This window comes from Lonchura striata, chromosome 4, assembly GCF_046129695.1.
Source record: "Lonchura striata isolate bLonStr1 chromosome 4, bLonStr1.mat, whole genome shotgun sequence".
Lineage (NCBI taxonomy): Eukaryota > Metazoa > Chordata > Aves > Passeriformes > Estrildidae > Lonchura > Lonchura striata.
Genome location: NC_134606.1, coordinates 8,913,272 through 8,937,161, shown reverse-complemented (window position 1 = coordinate 8,937,161; position 23,890 = coordinate 8,913,272). Strand labels below are relative to the sequence as shown.

General features: G+C 37.8%; 1 protein-coding gene across 5 annotated transcripts in view; it reads left to right on the top strand.

Moving 5' to 3' along the window:
• ZFYVE28 (zinc finger FYVE-type containing 28) overlaps positions 1 to 23,890 on the top strand; it is a 146,698-nt gene that overhangs the window by 69,843 nt on the left and 52,965 nt on the right. For all 5 annotated transcript variants that reach the window (XM_021550715.3, XM_021550713.2, XM_021550714.3 and 2 more), the window contains exons 3-6: positions 15,700 to 15,837; positions 18,339 to 18,541; positions 20,275 to 20,364; positions 22,717 to 22,806. In XM_021550715.3, coding sequence (XP_021406390.1) covers positions 15,700 to 15,837; positions 18,339 to 18,541; positions 20,275 to 20,364; positions 22,717 to 22,806 — 521 coding nt within the window. The remainder of the gene's footprint in view (positions 1 to 15,699; positions 15,838 to 18,338; positions 18,542 to 20,274; positions 20,365 to 22,716; positions 22,807 to 23,890) is intronic.

Genomic DNA, 23,890 nt, shown 5'->3' with positions numbered 1-23,890 from the left:
TCCAAGTTTACTGTAGTGTGTGAGCAGACTCAGACAAACCAGAAGGTCTCTGCCTAAGGGATATAATACTTTATAGGGCACATATTGCAAGTTTTCTATCTTAACAAAACTGGCAGTATTAGTCAAGGCAGGTTGTAGGTAAGGTGCATTGTGGTGTTCCTGTGGATGTGCAGAGAGCTGGAGTCTTCAAGACTGTGGATGCTTCCTTAGTAAAGAACTGCAACTGTGAGTGTTGTCTTCTGCTTTGTCATAATGCTATCTGCTGAGAAGAATCACACTTTTTGCAGGAAATTAACTTTTCAAAATTTCTGAACATCTTGCAGCTTGGTTTTCAAATGCTGTTGGTTGATTGTACAGCAGGATGCTTGAGTAGCATAATCCATGAGTAAGAGTGGTAAGATGAGTAAGATAGTGATTTTCTAAGCTTTTCATTTTCACAATAATGTGGTGTAACACTGTTTTCCAGTTATGGTATCCTATTATAAAAATGACATCCCTCATTTTGCTTTGCTGTTTGCATGTCAGTGGTAAAACATTGTGAAATCCTGATATATCTATCAATACAATATCTTGCATTTATTGTGTGATTAGTACCTATTCAAGAAAATAAAACACTTCTCTACTGGTTTCTGTTAAGATTAACAATATCTAAAGTGTGCTGAGAAAAGCTGTGTAAGTTTTTCTTAAATGAACTGAAAGGTAGGCAGAATATCAAACTTTGTTTTATTGAAGGAAAACTCCCTTTTTCTCCTTAAGAAAAACAACTCTGCAGTAGTGAGTCTTCAGTAATACGCAGTGCTTGTTCATCTGAGGTTTTTTCCCTGCAACACAAATCATTGCAGTATTTTTATATTAATGGTATAACAAGGTGTCCTTTCCTATGCTTTTCACATCATACAGTATTGACTTTTACAAGAAGTGATGATTAACTCGTACATTTTTGAGTTATTCACTCATGCATTCACTATCATTCTCTAAATTAATTTGCTTTGATCGTTGCTGTTTTCACATTGATTAATATTTTGTTAGTTGACTTGGTAAACTGGTTTAAAACAATTTATTGGCTATTTAAATGGAGTTGGGTTTACTGTTAAATATTTTAAAAGTTAATTTGTTTTGTTTAAGAGTAAAGAGTAAAAAAACCCTTTGTTTCTAAAGCAGAGTTTTGTTAGGACTTCACTGTTAACAAACCTGTGCATAACAGGTGAGAATGTTCTTAGGATCATAGTCCTTGCTTGCTGTTTCAGTAGACTGAGAATTATTTTTCTGTATACAGTAGTGAGGTCTCAGAATAGCACATGAGTCAGCTCCAGCAGGGTTTTATCAGCATTATTCCTGCAGATTGTGTCTCAGCAGTGTGTCGCTTGATCTGCTGAAGTGCACAAGGAAGGAATTTGCCCCATCAGGGCTTTGACCTGAAGCAAACCATACTTTCCTGGCTGTGCTGTCCATTTGCACTGTTCCACAGCACAGTAAAATGGGGAATTTATAATATTTCTGAGACATGACTGTTTCTGGCTCGCTGGTGGCAGTGATGGACACTGCATTGACTGGCAGTACATTACACTGATTCTTCACTCCTTTCCTGCTATTTGCCTTCTTGGGAAGCACCTCCTGAATTACTGCAATTGGGAGCCCAGTGTTTCCAATTCAGCTTTAGCAGTTCCAGTTGAGGCTGGAACATGAGACTTTAAAATGTAGTCTTTAGTGGACAGCCTCCTTTATACAGTGCTGAGAAGGAGGCACCTGTGAACCTGAACTTCATTATCCTCTGTAGCCTAAGTAAATGTTGCTGAGGAGTTGGAGCCCTTAGAGAAAGCTAATCATATTTCAGTGTTGTGTTTTATCACTTGTCTGTCTCAGTTTCTGTAGCAATATAAAATATGTGGTGAATTTTATCAAAAATGCTGTATTTCAACTACACTTATCTCCATATTTCTTCAAGCTCAATTTAACAACTGAAAGCATCACTATGAAATGAGTTGAGATACAAGAGCCAGTGGAAACAAAGCTTTGCCCTCACTATAAAGGAATATGTGTTCCAGGATGAAGGGGCTGGCTGTGGGGTGTGAAAGGTGGTATAAAATGAATATGGCAAACAAGGAGTAAAGGAACAGTGCTGCTGGGAGCATATCTGAGGCATCTGCTTTGTCACATGCTAAAACCACACTCATAGAATAAGTTGGGTTGGAAGAAACCTTAAATATCACCCAGTCCCTAACCCCTGCTATGGCGGGGGACACCTTTCACTAGATTTCCCCAACATGGGACATGACCTTGCACTTGGCCTTGTTGAATTAAAACTTTAACACAAAAAGAAAATATATGCTCTTTATCTTTGAAATATGTTTTTTGTGTATCTTAAAAGTTTAGCAATGTCATTTGCTTGCAGAAGAGGGAGATGGATGGATAAGACAAGTCTAGGAGTGGGGAAGCTCTTTGTCTGATGCTGTGTTGTTTCTGACCAAAGCAGTGGTCATGTTTGATAATGGATCACTTGAGGAGGTGGTTACCAGTTTCAGCCTGACATGGGGATAGCAGTCCAGCTGTCTTTCACACCAGCTTACACCATGTGCGTGGGCAGATTTCTGTATTGGTTTTTTGTTTAATTAAGAAAACCCCACAAGACACCAACAACAGTAACACAAAAAAACCCAAACAAAACAAAAACCCACAAACAACCGAAACAAAACCAAACAAATGAAAACAACAGACCAGCAAAAATCTTAACTCCAAACAAAACTTTCAACACAACACCATCACACAGGACTGTGAAGCTGTTATAGGGTTTGCAAATTGCTTAGTAACATTTCCAGAGTGGAAGAGAAACACGACTGAGCTGAGTGAATTGTCACAGAGCATGCATGGATTTCTCTGTAGTGGGAAGTGGAAAGACTCTTCAGTGTGTGACATTTGAGTTTTCTTATTATATATATTTAAAAATAAATAAAAGTTGATGTAGCATGAAATGACAACACAGGTGGTAATCAATAATGCACAAGGATGAAACTGAATCTGGATTGACAAGTTGCTAAATAATGGAAAGAGAACTTATCTTTGTATACAAAACACAATTAATTTTTTATCAGTGAAAAAGGGATGTGATTATATTATGTTAAATGGTGCATGCTGGGGTAGCCATAGGTTGTTGCTAAAGAGACTGTGATGCAAGGTTATGCTGTACCATCTGCTCATGATGGCCACAATCATTGCATGCAAACTCCTGTGGAAAACCACTGACTTTGGTGGATGAGGTAGTCATCCATATAAAACATGAGGTGCTAACAGGAGAGTAAATGAATATTTTATCTATACTTCAATTAGAGCAGTTTCTTCTTTTGGTCACAAGTTTTATTCAAATTTAAAAATACATAAGAGAACCCAGCTATAGAAAGCTCTTAATTTGAGGTATTGGAGTCTTCTAACACTCAGCTTCAAAAGATAAAATTATTTTTCATTTCTTAATGTACTATTATTTGCCTTTGATCATAGTTTTTATATTGCTAACAATTGGCACATTGGTACCTTGAATGAGTATTGACAGTGGACCTGAGACACAGTAATATTCCCAGAGCATTTGAAGGCTAAATGAGGACAATGGAGCCAGATCATTTTAAGCCTGACTTTTCTCAGCATTTGTCAAGTAAGGTACTATACCAGATCCAGTTATGTAGGAATTAATGAAATGTGACGTGTCTTGACTATCAGGGGCTTTATAGTTCTTCCACACTCTTCAGCAGTGCCATCAGAGGATTGCTGTCAGCTCTGCTATAGTGTGATTGGCTAAACTTTAATTTTTCTTTTTTTTAAGAAGGATAGAGTCTAGTATCAGCCACTGAATTTTTTATGTAGTCTGAATTGTTTGTCTTATGACATAAATATGCTGCAATTTTCCTTCTTTTCTCCATATGGACATGGTAGCCCCACGTTAGCAAGATTAACAATAGGTCCAAAGTATTTATTTTGTGATGTTTTTGTACTTGGGGATTATGCCTGTTTTCTTCTGCTAGGAGCGTTTTCACTTAATCATATAGAGGAATCCCATTCATTTATTTGTTTTTTCCTTTAATACTGGGGAAGTATTATAAGAAAGACAAGAAGGCAAGTTAGGAATTTTTTCAAGTCAGGTCTTAGCAGTGGAATTTAATTTTCGTTGTGACCTTAACCTACTTGAAAGTTAAAGCCTGTTTTTTAGTAAGAAATAATTAATTTCATGGTAATGGATTATTATGAAGCATATGTTGTGGAATATTGTGCAATCTGGTTATGAATAAGTTTTCATTAAACAAAATGCTTGAATGGAACATCCTGAGTTGGAAGGGGTCCCACAAAGATCATCCAGTCCAGCTCGTGGCCCCACACAGCACCATCCATAAGAGTCACACCACATCCCTGAGAGCATTGTCCAAACACTCCTTGAAATCCATCAGGCTGGTGCAGTGACCCTGGGGAGCCTGCTCAGCCACCCTCTGGGGGAAGAACCTTTTTCTAATATCCATCCTAAACCTCCTCTGACACAGCTTCAGGCCATTCCTTGGCTCCTGTCACTCACCACAAAGCAGAGATCAGTGCCTGCCCCTCTCTTTCCCTCATGAGGAAGTTGTAACTGCACCGAGGTCTCCCCTCATTTTCCTCCTCCTGGGACAACATCCCAAATTTATTTGTTTGTTGCTTAGTCCTCACCCAGAGGTTCTCAGCTGTGCCGTTGCCAGCTACAAGCTCTGTGCATTCCAGCCCTGCCCCAGCTGCCCTGCCTGTGCTCCTGGGGAGCCTGGCACCCTCCAGCAGGGCACTCAGTCACATAACTCATCCCACCAGGTCCTGCTCGTGCCAGTGATGCCAAATCTCTGCAACTGGGCCAAGGCTTCGAGCTCCTCCTGCTGGATCTTCATGCTGCACCTTGAGATGAAAGCGTTTAGATGTTAAATATATATCTTAAATATTGGACACAACAAGGAGTTCTACATAGTGGAAGGAGGGACTACAAAATACTTTGCAGTTTGTGAGAGTAGATTAATTTCAGACTGCCCTTTCCTTACTATTAAATGTATAATTTAACAATAAACTACTAATTGAATGGCTGTAGTTCGAGGTGATGGGAAGAAAGTCAATGCTTGCTATTAGGGTGGCTTGTTCAGTCATTGTAATTTCATAATTAGCCAGAGAGAATGAGGAGCTTAAATAGTTTGCTCACAACTCCAAGTTCCTCTTGGAGTAAAGATGCACTGATTGTCTTCTGCCTCCAGCTTATGCTTTTGAAAGAATTTGTGTTAACTCATTGCTACGCAGTATTCTTGGTGAAAAAAAAAATATAGACTTTAGGAAAATAATTTTAAAAATTATTCATTTTTGAAGGTATTACATGTATTAGCAAGTTAGTGTTGCTTTGAAGAAGTTTAAAATGACTGATATGAAAACAGCTTGTGATAAGGATGAATTTGCTGTTGGAGAGCAGGCTGCAGATAGTAGGCTTTGTTCCTGCATGCTTTTGCACTGCTTGCACTCATAAAAACTTCCTGTTTTAAAGGCTTTGGGAAATCTGTACTTGTGTAAAATTAATTATGCAGAAAATGTGCTCTTGGTTAAGGAAGCTTACCCTTTTTGCTTATACCACCTACTCTCTCCTGCTGTATTTCCATTTTTTTAGAGTAGTGCTATTTTTTCAACACTTCTCTAAGTGGTGTTGAGATGAACAGCAGCAGCATTACCCCAAGTACAGGGTTCTTCACACTGTGAAGAGATAAAGCTGGATACTTCTCACCTGTTTATACTGCTCCTTGCTCCACAGTTCTGAGAAAAGCCCAGAATTTAATGCAGAAAATGTAGTGCTCTTGATACTAACTTATGATGTACACAATATAAATTCTTAGGTTTGCCCTGAGAATACATTTTCAGTTCTCTAGAGGTCTCAAGGTTTCTGTGACTGAAGATTACTTACACAAATACCAAGCAACTGATATTTGTATTCACCACCCTGTGGTGTCTGTAACTGCTGCTGAAGTTGTTGCTATTCCACATACATAGGGCTCATAATCAAACAGTGTAATAGTTCATGTAGCAGTGTTAAAGATGATCCTCCTGAGGCTGCAGAGCTTGTTGAATTGATTTGTGCAACTGAAACACTGAACTAAGCTGCCTTTGTGATGTAAGCTCTGGTAATTTTTGCTTTGGAATTGTTCTGATACTATGAAAAGTCTGTTTTGGTGTATTTTTTGTTCACTTTTTTTTCTGTTTGGGTCTGATGCAGACATAAATAATCAGAGATGAATTCTAGCAGGCTTTCGGAGTCATGTTTACTTTTGACTTGCCTGATAACTGGTATGAAAAAGTATTTTTCGTTTTCATACAGTTGTACAAACCTCTGGCCTCAGTGCCAGCCTTGTTTATTATTTGTACAATTGTTCTCCATAGGGATTTTGCAAATTTGACTGTAAAATATTTTAACCCTGTAGCTGGAATGTGGTGAGTTTTCTCAGTAGATCTAATTAAAATATTTGTGGTTGTCTGGCATATTCTGAAATGCAAATATCATAATTTATCATTGAGAAAAGAAAATTATGAGAGAATCCCTTAACCAGGAAAGCAACATTATTTTGATGCAAATTTTTAGGAGAACTTTAAATCGCTTATTTAAAATACACAGACTGTAGAAATTATTTGAAGCTTGAACACTCTTAGAATGAAAGCCTCTAAAGGTTTGGGCTTCTTGGTTTTCAGCTGAACGGTTGCTGGATATAACTTTGTATTTGTGGTATAATTTCACATTGGCCTTTCTTTGTCTTTTGTCTACAGCTGCACAACTTCAGCATAACTAAATTAATTCTGTATTCAGTGAAATTAGATTTTTCATTGATTTTTTGATGCTAAGTGTGTTCTTTCTTTCCTAGCAGGTAAAGAGTTTTAAATTTACCAGTGCTGTGGGTCGCCAGTGAGCTTTATAACTGTATTCATGCAAAGGCATAGAGTGATTTCAGAAGGAAATATTTCTGTAAGTTTGAGTGGTTTTGGTCAGAGGTCTATGATAGCTTTAGCAGCTGTGCATGTTGGCTGCCCAGTCTTTGATTCAAGCAAGCCTTTGGGCACTGGATAGAAATGCTTATGAGCATTTTAGTTTCAGTCAATATCTTAACTTTATTGCTTGGCTATGTAGTTAAGCATGGGCAAACAAGAGACATGAACTTTGATTTTATATAAAAAATAACCCTGTTCCAGTGTGTATTTCTGTGTTACCATACATAGTTCCTTAGGCATTATTCCATGGTGCATTGGCAACATCAGTTTAAAAATTTTCCATTCCAAATTTACACTATTCTTGTTCCTATTCCCACACTTTTGCATGGCACCCCTCAAAGCACAGCTTTGAGAGAGCTTTGAAGTTTTAGATCCTTATCCAAGGCTAGGTTAAATAAGCTGTGGTCAGCTTTACACTTGGAAACTTGTTCAGCTGTACTGGTGCACGTGTTTGTAGAGTCTGTCCATGAAGTCGAGCAGTGAAATGACGTGGGTTACTCTGGATCTGTGCACTGAAACCCTTCACAGGTGCCCCCAGTACAAGAGCACTGAGAGTGCAGGTGACACATGGGGACAGGACTGCAGGGTAGGCGAGATGGTGAGATAAGGGCTGAGTTCTCCAGCTGGCCTGGCTGCCAAAGGCTGACACTGCAAAATGGCCTGACACCAGTCTGTAATGGAAAGTGGGTTTCTGTTTCAGGTGCAAAAAACCTTATCTGAAGGTGTCTCCTGCTACCTGATAAGTTTAAGTGGTATGAGAATAAGGAATCTCTAGGGGGAAGATACATGCTTTTTCATTTTATGCTTTATCGCAATTGTGTCCGTGCTGAAGAGAAGCAATTTCTGCAAAGGAAGTCAGCATCAACGAGCATCCCTTGATGGGGAAGGTACCTGTGAAGACATGTTAAAAACCTCAGAGGACAGCTGTAGTGGATTGGCAGTGAGTTATCTATGAAATACTAATTGTATCATTAGCATTCTTGACAGGAGCAAACTGGGAGTATGCACCATGATCACTGTGAACAGTGAGACAGTTCAGAAGTTCGATGTTTGTGTTTGATTGCATCTGTCCACTGAAGAACATTTTCTTGTAGAATTAGGTAGAAATAGATCTCATTAAAGGAGACAAATTAGGCAAAAGTGAAAGAAACTACCTGCTGGATTCTGAAACTTAATGATTGGTTAGAAGTTGGCAAGAATCTATTCCTGATGTTATTTTGTTAATTGATAAAGAGGTTAAACAGTGTGGATTGAACCAGGAGTACCTTTAGCTAAAGTAATGACCAGATCTTCCTTGCCTGCTTAATTTGCAACCCTGGAGACATTATATTAGTTATGATAGTAGAGGTCAGTAAAGGAGACTGCAGGGTAATTACTGAGATCAAGGGAGGAAGTTGACTGAAAGAAACCTTCATGTTCACAAAGTTTAGAAACTGTAGCAGATAAAGATACCTTTTAACAGAAGGAAGAAGTAAGAACCACGAGCAGACACTGTCCAACACATTGGGCGTTCCTCATTGATCTGTGGTGAGGAGGGAATCGTGGTTGTTTTCTCAATTATATCTGTATTTGAGGCTTTTTCTAAACTGGAACAGAGCTGGTGGACTCTAGAACAAAGCTCTCATAAGATCTGTGTTTAAAAGACTTGATGCAGAGGTAGGAAAGTCGGAAATTTGTGCCAGGATTAGGCTGTTTGTCATGCAAGTGAGCTACGACTTATTCAAGGAAAATTATTTTCTTTTATACAATGTCTTCCAATTTAATTTTGGTGGGGATAGTGCAAGTCAATTATAAAAAATTAAAACTGAGAACAGCCATTTTCAAGTGATGATGTCAAGATTAAGCTTACATCTGAAACAATGCACATATCCGCTTTACTTTTTTCCTGTCATAACAGAGCTTGTAAATTTGGGTGTTTTTCCTTTAGAGTTTCATTTCCAGTTCAGTTGTTTTATAACTGATGGCAACATTTGTCTTTCATTACTCCTAGTAGTGATGACTTGTGTGAGTTGTATTGCTCTAACAGATGTCTTCTCTGTGCTGCCTGACATCTTCAAACAGTTGGTGTCAGGTACCTGCTTGCTATTTGCGTTTGCCATTGAGTGAAATCTCTTAACTCTTAATTTATTTTGCAAGCAGGCAGACTTGTCAACCCTTTCATTTGTTTTCACTGTACTTCACTGCAAATGAACTTGAATATGGTTGTTTTAAATACCTAAGGAATATACAAGTATCATAAAAGTTGGGGTTTTTTGTCTTGGGTTTGGTTCACAGATTTTAAATTTGCCTTTTTTTCCCCGGTACTGTCAAGTGGTCAGTGGAATGTTGTATTTGGGTAAAAACAAATCTGCAGATTTAAACATTCTTTATCAGTAAATTTTTAAATGTTGGTTTTTAACAGCTTTTCTTAATTTTTGGTAAACTTCTGATCACTACAGAATAATTAGCAAATGGCTATAAAATATAAAATGCTTGACTGTAAGTTGGGCCATCAGTACAACTCCATCAACTATCAGGAGTTGTATTTTCTTTCTACATTTCATATTTGATCTTATATAGGGAGGGAGTGATTAATATTTAAATATATTTTTTCTTTGAGAAAAGGATCCTAATAATGTTTAGTACTGTAGTCTTAAATTGTAGTTTCTCATGTTAACAAATTTTATGTGTTTCTACTTGCTCACATGGGTCAAATAGGTCATTGTGAGAAACTCCTGTTATCTAAGGCAGTGGACAGAGTGAAATGAAAATGCTGTACACTGCAGGTCAGGGAATTAATTTGCAGCAGAGAACCATAGGGAAGAAAGCTGGATCCATGCCAACTCAGCAATGAATGTGTTGGGGATGCAGGATGCTTTCACTGCAGCAGGGGAAGGCAGAGTGAAGACGGCAGTAATTCATGATGACATCTCCTTCATTCTGCCCTCTGTGAATGGGAATTCCTCTTTTATTTGTTAAGAGTTGTTGTTGCTAGGCTGGGGCAATAGAGAATTTAAATTGCTTGCCTTTTCATGGTGAATTTTGGTATTGCTCTCTAGTGGGATGGGTTAAACTGGGAGCTGCTCCCCAAAGTTCATACATAGAAAAATTCTGTTACTTTTAGAAAGTGGAGTCTCATGTGTTGTGCCCTCAATTTGTGGAAGAGTTGATCTCTTTGACAGCAGGAAGGCTCCATAGAGGGATCTGGACTGGCTGGATCAGTGGACCAAGGGTCTGAGGCTCAGCAAGGCCAGGTGCCAGGTCCTGCCCCTGGGTCACAACAACCCCTGCAGTGCCACAGGCTGGGGCAGAGTGGCTGGGAAGGGCCCCGTGGAAAAGGACCTGGGGGTGCTGGTTGAGAGGGGCTGAACATGAGCCAGGTGTGCCCAGGGGGCCAAGAAGGCCAATGGCCCCTGGCCTGGATCAGCAGTGGTGTGGCCAAGCACATGTATTTTGAGTGGCTGAGGTGGCTGGAAATGTTTAGCCTGGAGAAAAGGAGGCTCAGGGAAGACCTTATTGTTCTCTACAACTACCTGAGGTTGTAGCCAGGTGGGGTTCAGTCTCCTCTCCCCAGTAACAATTAATAAGACAAAAGGAAATGGCCCAAGTTGTGCCAGGGGATGTTTAGCTGGGATATTAGGAAAATTTCCTTCATGAAAAGGGTTATCAAGCATTGGAACAGACTTGACAACAGCCAGGGCAGTGGCTGAATCACCATCACTGGAGGTAATGAAAAGATTTGTGGATGTGATACTTGGGCACGTGGTTTAGCAGTGTACTTGGCAGTGCTGGGTTAGTGGTTGGACTTGAGGATGTGAGAGGTCTTTTCCAACCCAAACAATTCCATTGTGCTATACTGTCAGTGGGAAATAATCAATTAGCTGATGAGGCAAAAAGAATCTGAAAGCACAGACTTTGGGATCTGTGCAAGATGGACTGGAGGGAAAACCATAGATAGGCTTTGGATCTGTAATGTGAAATAGCTGTCTAGGTTCTGAGGCCAGGACTTTTGTGTGTAGATTGAAAATGTGTTTGTTACATCACAGACTATACCACCTTGTTATTGAATTCTTCTGTTCAAGTGGCCCATAAAACCCATAATACATGCCAATTGCCTTAATTACAGTAAAATCTTCCTTTATTTTTGGCACTAATTTGTGTTCATCAGTGACTTCTGATTGCCATAATGTGATGTTGAAGGAGTTCTGGAACTTAACATCAAGCTAGAAAAGGTAACAAAAAATGTCATGGACTTAAATGAAGAGGCTAAAATATCATCTGTTAAGCTCATAGTGATATCATTATAGACCATCTTGCCTTAGCTAGATTTTGCTGGTAATTCAAAACATGGCTATTAAAGAGGTACTGAACAGCAAAGGAAGTTACCTTCATTTGCTAGAAGTCTTCACAAAAGATCTCAGAAAGGTCATATTAAATTCCATGTTGTGGAAGAGCAGTGTAAATTTTATCAATGACATGGACAAAAGGGTGGATAAGTTTGCTCTTTGTTGCTTTAAGCACATGTTTCATAGTACAAGGAAGATTAATTTCTTGGCATTTTTTTGGTACCTATTCTGGAAGTTAATGCAGCAATTGATGAGCTTTATGCTCTAATTATTTAATATATGGCTAATTAATGATGGGCCAAAAATAAACCAACTTTTTGTCCTCTACTGTGGCTACCTACATGAGACCTACATTGTCTCACTACCACTCATTATCTACCCTATCAAAATGAAATATAAGTGCTGTCTGTTACATGAAACTCTGAGCTGTGTTTTCCAAGAAATGAGGAGTTTGGAGTAAATCCCAGAGCAGAATCTCTTCAGTGGTTGCCTGTGATGCTGTAAAGCCTCAACAGAGCACCTGAAATAAAACTGTGCACATTCCAGTATACAGATAAACCAGAAGATAAAAGATAAAGCCACCAAAAGAGGCATTAAAATCCGGAGGCTTTTATGTAGAAAGATGGATCAAGTGAAAGATTTACTACTTCAATTCCAACTAATTGATTTCTGTTGCTTAAATTAGAGCAAAATTTCAGTGCTACCATGTATCCAAACCCATTCGTTATTAGCTTACAAAGCAGAATACTGTAATTAAATAAATTGAATGTTTCTTGAAGCTCTTCTAAAGAAAATACTAATTTGCTTACAATGCATTGGATAGACTGTCTAAATTGGCTGGCATCCTTCCAGTTTTAAAGCATCTGAGATCTGAAATTGTTATGGGAGCAAATATTCCAGATTTTTTATGTAAGTTGCTCTGCTCTGGGTGTCATAAGAAAAATAGAAGAGGGAAGTGAAGTGATGGAGAATTGTTGGTTTGTTTTGATTTTTTTTCTTCCGTAGGATGATAAAATAAACCCTGTAGAACAACAGAGAATTTGGGAAATTGCACATCTTGAAACAGGAAAAGAAGTTTGTTGTAGAAATATTTCAGTATTCATACATTATATATCAAAGTTCCATCAACTGTTCTTTCCTAATCTTCCTGTATCCCTGCTAGACTAGGCAGGAAAAGATGGCCATCTTTTTAATTGGCTTTTTCACTGAACTTTTAACAGAATAACCAGCTGCCTGTGTGAAGCCAGGTAACTGTACAGACAACTGCTACTGGAGATGGAGCTAATGTGATTTATCTCCACTGGGAAGTGTATATGAAAATTCTAATTACCTGTAGTTTAACTTAGTAGTACTGCACATATTAAAAAAAATACCTGACTCAAAGTTCGGCATATGTGGAGATGTGTTGATAGATCTTGGGTGCTCTGGAGCAGAAGCATCTGGAGATTATAGGAGTTGAAGAAATGAGGAAGACTATTAAGTGTCTTTTAAGTGAAAACCAAATAAATTATATACTTAAACATTAGTACATTGTAAAAAGTTGGATTATCTTCATTATATCATCGTACTTTTAGCTGCCATATTTAAGTGCATTAAGATATAAAATTTCATTATGCTTGTAATAATTATCTCCTGAGATGATTTAGATAGAATCTTAGAGCTTTTTAACAGGTATAATGATTCGAAAAACAGAGCAAAACCATGGAATGGTTGCTTGCCAGCTGTGAATCCTTTTTCTTTATTCTATTTGTGTAAAATGTTCTTTGATACATCAGGAATTTTGAATATGTATATAAGGGGGTTATATAAGAGAAATTCAATCTGTCTTGTAGCTGCTGTCAAATAAGATTGCATTTTAAAAATAATCTATTCAAGTAAAATAAAATTTAGGGAGGAAAGTTTTTTTAATATTACTTTTCCTCTTATTCTGTGTAGCCTTTTAGGGAAAAAATAGTAAGAGAAAAATTGCATTTTCCCATATTAAAGTTGGGTGGCAAGTAAAATAAATTGGAATATCATGTCCTAAAATATAATGTAATTGGATTACTTAGAGTCTGATATAACTAGATTTGAACAGTGCTCTTCTCAGAGTTTCATGCCTTAATATTTCTCTGCATTTCATGAAACTTTTGTAAAATTTTAACTGGTAAGATTGCTTTTTACCACTATATATCTCCAATGCAAAAAGACCTTTGCAAACTTTGATTAATTCTCTGAAAACAGGAATCTGGCCTTTTCATCCTAATGATAAAGACCAACTTGTATTGCTCTAGTGATAAAGTGAGAGCTACAGGCAGAGCACCTGGTCTCAAAATAGATCAGTAATAACAGATTTGAAACACTTCATGAGTGACTCATGCCTTTCTACAATGTAAATGTTTTTAACCTCAGTTTCAGTCATGGCTCTGTAACTTTGGGTAGGAGCTGGGTAGTTTAGGAGTAGTTTTTCTTATGAGACCTACTTTCATAATACTTTGGTTCCCAGGTAGATTTAACTAAATATTGGCGAGAGAAGTATACTCAATGCCATGAATTCAGAAGTTGACGGAGAATAGGAAACTTGCTATTATTCTATTTTTTCTGACCCTGAAGTGTCATGCCAATGTGGATGTGGTTGCTGTCTAACTCTCCTGTCTGGAGAGAGAGGTGGTGAGTGTTCCTCAGCCAGTGCTTCAGGATGGTGCTGCTGCAGCAGCGTGTGGCCATCCTTGCTCTGCTCTCTTCCAGGATTTGAACTTCAGTTCTCCCTGCAGTGACCTTGGGGAGTATTTAAGGTTGATTTGACCCTATTGCCTACAAGGGGCATCTCTTTGGATTCTAAGGGATCCTAGTGCCCCACTGATCCTGGCAGTACAACAGGCCCAGCAGAGAGAGGGGAAGATTTCATCTCTGAAATCAGGTATTTTATGTCGGTGATTCTAATTATCTTTTCTCATACCTGCTGGCCGTGGTCTGTGTTGTGATGCTCTGGAGGAGCTACAGGGTGTTTGATTTTCACTCTTATATCTAGAGGAGATGGTTGTTACATTTGCTCATGTGTTTTAACTGTATGAAGTGGGGTTTTTTTTTGTTTTTAACAACTTTATTGAAATGAAATGTATCATCTCATGACAGCCTTGCAAAAAATACTTCATTGTGAAAGTGTTTTAATCATTAACACATCAAGTACCTTATACCCCTGTGTAATAAATATTGCTGATTGTTAATTTATTAATTTATTTTGGATGAAGACAACTGTAATTACAGCCTTAACGTTAAGATTATTTTATGGCAACAGCAGGTGCAGCAGTCTGTGGAGAAATTGCAGAAAATGTGGATCATTCTTTGTAGCTAAAGTGGGTTTTGTCTTTTTCGATAGGGAACATATTAAAGGGGCAAGTTTCTTCAAAATTCATGTCTTCTACTGTTTATAAATGCAGGTGAAAATAAAACAATAAAGTGTAGATTTAAAGCAGTTCTGTCTGTTAAACAATTTGCACAGAAAGATGTGGTGGTATTTGTTTGAGAAATACTTTAAGTAGAATGTGAATTCTGTAAATAGCAGAAGCAGCATAAGACAAAACACCTCTATGAAAGCACTCAGCCTTTTTCATGCTCTCAATATACCTTTATTATGTTAATTAAATTCTGTACAGTTCCCAGCAGGGGAATGTGAAAATTACCTTTTCAAATAAATGAATACAGATTATTTACTGCATATAAAGAAACTGCTTGTAGGTCTTTGATCACTGTCCTGATGCAGAGGTAGATCACAGCAGTTATTAAAGCTCTAATTTGTGTGGTGTCCCCTTATCCTCCCCCTTATCCTCGTCTGGGGGATGAGGTCGTTGGTGAGAGTGCCAGCCCTTGCCCACTTGGGATTCAGGTCTGTAAACTGCTTTAGATTACCAGGATGAGCTTGAAAGGTCCCAATATAGCTCAGTTTCTAACAACTGCAAGGTATCCTGTCAGGTGCTCTTTTTGGGAATAAGGGGAGTGTGTGTTGTTGGAGCTGGTGAGAGGAAATGGAAGAAGTATAATTCACTTGTACTTCCAGTTTATTTACTGATAGCTACAGATAGCTAGAGGTAATGAGGTCTTTATGTCATGCCTCCTCAGCAGAAGTGCCATTAAAGAAAGTAGTCAAAGTTAAGTGCAACTAATCTGACAAACGGTTTCTAGGAAAATTAAAAAGTGTGAAGTTTGCTGCTCTTGTTTCTGTGCAGTATTCTCCTCTGTTTTCACTGTGTGCATGAAGACCATGAGAGTTAAATACTGCATTTTCTATCTTAATTGGTTGATACCTCACTAATAAAGTCTATTTTAGAAGAAAAAAATGTTTTCTGTGCAAAGAGTATATATGATATCCCGTGTTTTGCTTCAGGATAATGTTTTGAACATCATAAACCAAATCATGGATGAATGCATTCCACACGAACGGGCCAACCGAGACTTTTGTGTTAAGTTTCCAGAGGAAATACGCCACGACAACCTTGCAGGACAGCTTTGGTTTGGAGCAGAGGTAGGTCTGTCATACTTCTGTTCTTTGGGATTAATAGACACTTTTTTTGTTGTATAAAGCCACATGTACCTTTTCAGGCTTTTCTGAAAGGGGTACAAAAATAATTACAGAGCAAAGTAAACAAGAGAACTCGCTCTGGGTGCTCAGAGAAATGGAGTTCTTTAACTGTGGTTTTGGTTGGGCTAACAGCATACCAGGTTATTTTCATAATTGTGTGCTGTCAGTATCCTATAGTGGAAAACTATTCTTTTGTGGGTTGGCATCTGAGTGATTTTTTTAGTCTGATCAACCATCTTGTGTTTTGAAGATCTTAGTAACAAAAGTGTATTATGGAGTTTATCAGGAGAAAAGTTAATCTCCAGCAAATAGAAGTGCATGCTGTCATTTTAATGTTTATGCTATAACTCATACTAAATATGCAACCTCAGGCTGTCATATGTTGTTGAAACTTCCTGGTTTCATGTGTATGCCAAAAATATAATAGTTCCTGTGGAGAACACTGAAGTCCACTTTTCTTCTCTTACCTGGTTTCTCTCAAAGACTTGCTTCTAGAGCAACCTGTAGGAATAAGGAATTTTTGTAGTGAATAAGCTTCTGTTATTTTAACCAAAGGAAGCCTGAAGTGTCAGAACAAAAAGGATGTGATATGCAAAATACTGATTTATTAGTACTGATGACTTTGGCTAAAAAAAAAATTATTTTTGGTGGCATTTTTCATATTGTGACGTCTTTAGTGATAAACTCTTCATTTTACAAGCCTGAAGGTAATTTAAGGTGGCACTATGAATTTGTTGAGACTTGAGGGGGGATTAGTCCAGACATCCCACCACACAACAGCATGTTGTGGTCTCATTTTCAGTGTTGCCTCTCCTGTATTTGAAGCAATCTTTGGCCTCCTGTTAATATCCTTTTTTCCTCTACCAGTTTATCCTTTCTTTTTCAAGTGCATGCTCCCCATGAAGATTTCCCATCTTGTTCAGTCCAGTATGCCTCCATATCTTCTGTTTCTGAAACTTGCTTTGACAGTTGTCAATTGTAGCCTCCTCTGAGTCAGAGAAGTCTCAGATAGATAGAATTTATAAAATTAATTTGGTATGTCAGTGCTTTGTAATCCTGTCCTAAGTCTTGTTTTATTCACTACTGTGTTATATAAGATAAACCTGTTTCCAAATCAGACTTTCACTGTGTAACCCTCAGGCTGGAGAGACCTGTTGGTTTCAGAGGAAGTAACACATGCAGTGATGTAATGCCAGCTCCTACTGCTGCAGGCACTGTCCTCCTGTAAATTCATGGAGCAAGAAGGTTGTGTGAGCTTTATGAGTGCACACTTCTGTCCTTGTCAGTACAATCACTGAGTTATCAGACTGAGAATACCTATCAGCAGGTAACACTTACTCTATCCATACTTCCCACAACACTGCTTTGGCTGATAAGAAGAACATGATCTTCTCTGAGTGCCCTCAAATCAATGCATCAGACTGCTGAGAAAGGATCCCTTCTGGGATTGCAGTTTCCTTATACTGAATTGCAGGTGTGGTTCCCATCCACAGGATGCCAGGGAGAGGGGGGGTGACACAGCTATAAATGGAGATTTAAAAAAGGGGAAAAAAACCTTGATCTTTGAGAGCAACCTTGTATTTTCTCAGTTAACAGAAGTATTTCTGTTAATGCAGCAGGTGTGATTTATATCGGTGCTCATTGTCTTCCAAATATAACCATAAAAGAATAAAGCCAGCAGTTGTGTTTAGTGGCAAGATTTTTTTAAAGTTTTATTAATGTGTTACAGGGGGAATCTACTGTTAATGTTTTTGTCAGCTGGTCAGAGAGAGTCCATGTATAATGCCTGGGGCAAGGTGTCTTAAATAGTTGCTTTCCAGACACTGAAGGGATGAATCACTCAGTGACCTGGTTTTTGTATGTAATCATGATTTCTGTGGGAAGCAGGATACTGGCCTAACTGGATCCCTGCATGATAGCCAGTGTGAGCAGTTGTGCTGTAAAAGACATCCCAGTTGCAGAACTTGTTCTTTTTATAAGGAACAGATTTATTTTATAATAAAATAAAAAATCCAAATCAAACCCTGAATCAAAACAGCCCATGGACTGTAGTTTGCTGAATTCCCATGGATTTTATGTAAGGAAGCTGTGTGTGCATAGAGGATCTATCCTACTAATGCTTATTGCCCAACTGGTGGGAGAAAAACTTTAGTTCTTCTGTCAGCACTGTGGTCACTCTAAGACATTGTTGTACTTCAACCTTTTCCTCTTCTCATGTCTCCCTGGCTGAACTGCTCCCTAACCTTCTCTGTGAAGCTTTTGACTCTTGACATACCAGCCTTAAATCCTTCACTTGTTTAATAATTTGCAGCCAACTGGGGCTAAGTACTGCCTTTGTTCAAAAGCACATCTTAGTAAATAGAACACCTTGTGCTTTGTTTTTAAGTATGGAAGTATCTTTACTTTGTAAAAACTAATATTTTATCTCTTCATCTCTTTCATAGTGTTTGGCTGCTGGTTCAATTATTATGAATCGTGAAATTGAGAGTATGGCTATGAGACCCTTGGCCAAGGATCTGACCCGAAGCCTAGAGGAAGTCAGAAATATCATTCGTGACCAGGCCTTAAGGGATTTGAACCTCTACACAGAAAAAATGAAAGATTCCCTCAAACATTTTGATGTCCTTTTTGCTGAGTTTGAATTAAGGTAAAATAGACTAAGTAAATGTGTTGTGAGCCATGTCTTGGCCAGTGCAGCTGTTGTTTGGCTTGTTGGCTTTTGGAAATTGGCTGTTTCACTCTCTATTCCTTGAGTGGGAAAAGGATGTAATGTTTTTATCATTGTATTTGAATTCTTTAGTAATTTGTGTGTTGTTAGATTTTTACTTCCAGTATAGCAATAATGAAAACTAAATAGCTTTTTAGCAATAAACATTTGCTCTCTCCAAGTAAACTAAAATCCCCCATTTGCATACTGGCATATGGCATTTGAGGGAGAATTTCCAATACACAAAAGGAAACCATAAATCTCTTAATGTTTTCTTTGTCAGAGAAAATGCAGCAGATAGATGTTTTAATAGAAAAGAACAATAACAAATATTCTAGAAACTGAGGTTTTGTTCTCTTGTGCTTAGTGGTACAAGCAAGATGGTACCCAGTGAATTTAAGAAGGCAAATTGAATTCTGATGGAGGAGGTGCTTTTACATGAGCCATAATTAATACAGGAAATCACTGATTTGAAAACTTGTGATTCAAAAATGACTTTGAGGTTTAATGCTTAAGTAAAAATAGCTGCTTTTTGGGGTGATGCTTTTTTGCATTAAGGGTCACATTGACCTGTCTTGCATTGTGCTTCAGAGTGTAGCCTGTGTGTTAGATGTTTGTGGTGCTGACCACAGACAAGATAATGGGCAGGATTATCTATGGATCTAATACAATACAGTCACTGCTGCCCTTTGCAGAACGTGTTTCTTAGAATTGGGTAATCTTTTAATATTTTTTGGGAATAACCTTTACACTATCATGTCCCACATTACTGCTTGCCCTTCCTCAAAATTGTTACTCTCTTCTTTTATACAAGAGAATAACAATTTTTTAGGTAAGCAGGTTTTTCTGATTAGAAAAGGCATCGTTATTCTGTTACATTGAAAACACTTTAATTGAAAACATCTAAAAACATATTTTTAAGTGTGGGTTTGAGTGCAGACACCAATTGCATCAGTAACTGGCTCTTGGCAGTGTCTGTGCAGTTTTTGGCCTGACAATACCAACTCTCTGTGTACAGCATTTTTCTTCATTTTGCAAACAACTTCTTCCCTTTCTGTGTTACTTTTCTACAAATGACCAATTAAGTAATACAGTGACAGAAAACCACTAAACTTCTACCAGTGTTTCTTACTTTCTTGTATTAGTGCTTTTGCTAGTAATTCCACATAGAAATGAGGCCAAATTTTAACTGTCATAAACTGTCTCATCTGGATAACTGAATTTCACTAATCTAATTTCAGGTAAAACCTTTATAGATAAAATGTTTGGTTGAAGTCAGATTTCTTTTTTTATTGAGGAAATGCAGAGTAAACTATCTTTAAGATCAGTAAAGATCCTTTGAATGCACTATGCCACACAGTAAAGGGTTCTGATAGGTAAATGTGCTGTCATAATTATATAATTGTATCATAAATGTGCTATATAATCATAATATTTCTAAATTGCTACTGACTTCCGCTGCCTCAATTCCATTTCAATAAGTAATTTGGCTGTGTTTCTCACAGATTGTTACACAGTACAGTTTTTGTAGTGAGTGCTGTTGAAATAAATACAAATTAGTAGAGGAAATCATCTTAGGTTTCTAAAATGATTTATCTTAGGTTTAGGTTTATTTATAATCTTACTTGTCAAAGCATGTGAAACAGTGGTACGTTATTTTATCATTTTTGTAGTTATGTGTCAGCCATGGTACCTGTGAAGTCTCCAAAAGAATATTATGTACAGCAAGAGGTTATTGTACTGTTCTGTGAAACTGTGGAGAGGTAAGTTAAGGACTAGATCTCAATTTTTGTGTATACTTTCTTTATGAATTTTTATTAACTGTTAATATTGAGGAATTGTAAAACACCAGGTTTTGCTTTTCTAGTAAGTATCCAAATTCAAAGATCAGAGGTGTTAAGCATGCTTGGCAGGCACAAGCCTGTGGGTTTTTGTTTTCTGCATTAAAAAAACACAAAACAAACACAAGAATTAATAATCCAACAATAATTGTAGTGTTGGTATGCCTAGTTACAGATGTGTACATGAAGACTCAGCATTTAAATAAGCTTAGTCTGTTCAAGGCATCAAGACTTAATGATATTTTATGCAAGAATACATGGGGAGATGATTCAAATTATATGTGAACCTCCAGTGATTTTCATAAAGAACTCAAAAAAGCTCCTTAAAATCTCAAAGGACTGTTCTTTGGCTTTATATGTATGAAGGGATGATGATGAAAGAAATCAATTCAGAAATCCCTAAGTTTTTCTAGAAGTATAAGGTGCAAAGAAAAGTGTGAATTTGTAATGTACTGTGTTGAACAACTTTTTTTTCTTTCCCCTTGTGACAGATTAACTAGCCTGCACATGGGCAGTAGAGGGGAGCAGCATGTGAAATACTCAGCCTAAGTGAGGTTTTGAGCAGTGCAGCACTGTTCTTAAAAGAAAACTAGTGGATCATGTTCTGTGTAGAATTATTAGATACCAGTTGACTATAAAAGGCCCTTAGAATAAGTGTTGGTTTCACTGTCATGTTAGGAGAACTTATGAGGTAGGACCCTGGGTCCTGTGCAGTCCATCCCTTCATCGAGGAATGGAGGAGTACAGAGCACACTGCCACAATCTGCACATGACACCAGGAGCAGAGGTGTTTCAGGCACTTTGGGAGACAGGATTGCAACTCAAAAAAGGTCACAAGTAGGAGGAATTACCTTGCATCAGTCAGAGGGCTCTGCCACACATACACCTACTCACCTATGGCGTGCACATGTCCAGCAGAGGCCACAAAGATGAAGGAGGGTCTGGAGCATCTCTCTTGGGAGGAGGGACTGGAGGAGCTGGGCCTGTTTAGAGGAGACAAGACTGAGGGGATTTGATCAATGCACACAAATATCTCTAAGGTGTGTGGCAAGAGGATGGTGCCAGACTCTCTTCCATGGTGCCCAGAGACAGGACAAGGAGTAACAGCCATAAATTATAAGAGAAGTTCACACCAGCATGGGGAAGAATTTCTCTACTTTGAGGTGCAGAACAGTTGCCCATAGAGTCTCCCTCTCTGGAGACATTCCAAACCCACCTGGATGTGTTCCTGTGTCACCTGCTCTAGATGACCCTGCCTGGCAGGGGGCTTGGACTGGGTGATCTCCAGAGGTCCATTCCAACCCTGACAATTCTGGGATCCTGTATTTGCCCAGTAAGAGGAAAAAGATGGGTTCTGACTTGTAGCTTTAGAAAATCTGTCTGGGCTGTAGGAAGGAGCAGGGAGTGAGGATGGGCCATGCACAAGTGTGTCCATCCAAACAGGGTTTGCTTTGTAGTCCCATTCACCACCAGCAGTACTGACTGGACAAGTGCTGACAAGGAATAAGAAAAAGTTATTTCCATTCTTTTGGGACCAAAAGCAGGACTCATATGCAGTTTTCATTGCAATCTTAAACACTGCTATGTCAGAGAAGAAATTTGAGGATGTTATGAAACATAATGGTGAAATCTGAAAATTGTGAAGAAACCTGGAAAATACAGCAAAGTAAAAAATCCAAGCGAAATGGGGTTTAGTTTAAAAGGGGCTTAAGACATTTGAGAATTTATTTTAGGACAGTGAAGTCTCCTCCAAATATTAAATCCTTAGACTTCAGTGAGAGTTATGTAGAACTGGGCTGTTCTTGGGTGATTTTTTTAGGCTTTTTTTAGTTAAGGAGGAGATTTAATTTGATAATTAGAGCAATTTGTATTTGAAAATGAAACCAAGTACTTCCTGCTATTACTTTAAAAATGTTTCTTTTATTTGAAAAATTGTCAGTACCCATGGTTTTCAGTATCAAGCTGAAGCTTGACATGAAATAATAAATAAAGAAAATTTCATAAAACTGAACTGGGTTTTGAATGACTATAAAAGCTTTAAGTGCTTAAAGGGACTTTTTTCTTCCATTTATGTTTTTATTATACTATTTTTTTTAAAGCAGAGACTTAAGCAATCAGTTATATATATAGTGCTTTAGACTGTACAAAACCAGTTCATGAGTTAAATACTATCAGTTTGGTTTGGCTTATAACAATTTTTTCAGATTTTTCCTAAGTGAAATGTCCTTTTCAAGACTTTGATGTCTTACTAAATAATTTTATTCTTCTGCTTAGAGCCTTAAGGCTTGGATACCTCACTCAAGATATGATAGATGACTATGAACCAGCTTTAATGTTTACAATTCCAAGATTAGCCATTGTATGGTAAGTAATTTTTAACTACTCACTGCTCTGCCTCATTTAAATCTTACTGAAGATTTGAAAAGCTGTGTTTAGAATTTTGATGGACTGTCTTTCACCTGAGTTTGCTTTTACATTCTTTAAAAGAATTAAAGAGGAGGATTATTTTGTTCTAAATCATTGCCAGTTTAATGTGGATCTCTAAATAGAGCAGGCAGGAACAATTGATCAGGCATCCTCCAGCAAAATTTAAAAATTAGGAACATCAGTCTTTGTAATGTCGTATTGTCAGAAATATTTTTTAAAGCACGTATTTTGTAAAACTCAAAAGTGGGCTGACATAAGGATACAAGTCTTGAAAACTACAGCTTTTCAGTTAAATCTGTGTGTTTTTCTCAGTGACTCTAGGTTTAGAAGGAATTATCATGGCAAACTGCATTGTAACTGTTGAGTTAGGCTTAATTCTCTCGAAGGAAAGTGTTAATATGGGTAACTTTTGTGTAGATTTGTGCCCTGTATTGACCACTCAAGGCAACTAAATTGACAAGGGTTTTGCTTCATGCTGTTTTTGCAGTATTGAACAAATCACAGATGCCTTTTTCCTAATGAGTCTTCATGGTTTACTAAGGCAGCAGCTTCTCTGGAGTAAAGCCAGCATATTTTTAATATTTTACCATTGCGAACATTTTACAGTTAGCTGATATAAGTAGGATAATTGAGGGAAATAAAAACACTCAAATCCTGAGTGTAATACACTTCTCCTCAGGAAATCCCTGTGGCCTGTTGTTCCTGTTAAATAGTATATTGTCTCTAACTGTCATTCTAAAAATAATAACAGTAATAATCTGATTATTGGAAGACAACAGGAATGTGAGAACTCAGTTTGAAGCTACTGGAAGACACAGTAAAGGAGAACACATCATGACTGACTGGAAAACCAGGGCTTTCTGGCAAATAGATCATGTCTACCCCAAATCACAAAGAAGACTAGAGAAGAAGGTTTGAGTGCTCTTGATTATCCAGTGATAAGAAAAGAAATCACTGTTGAAGTTCCTCAGGGCTCTTTCAAATGTTACACATATATACAGAAGCCATTTCGTAGTATTTT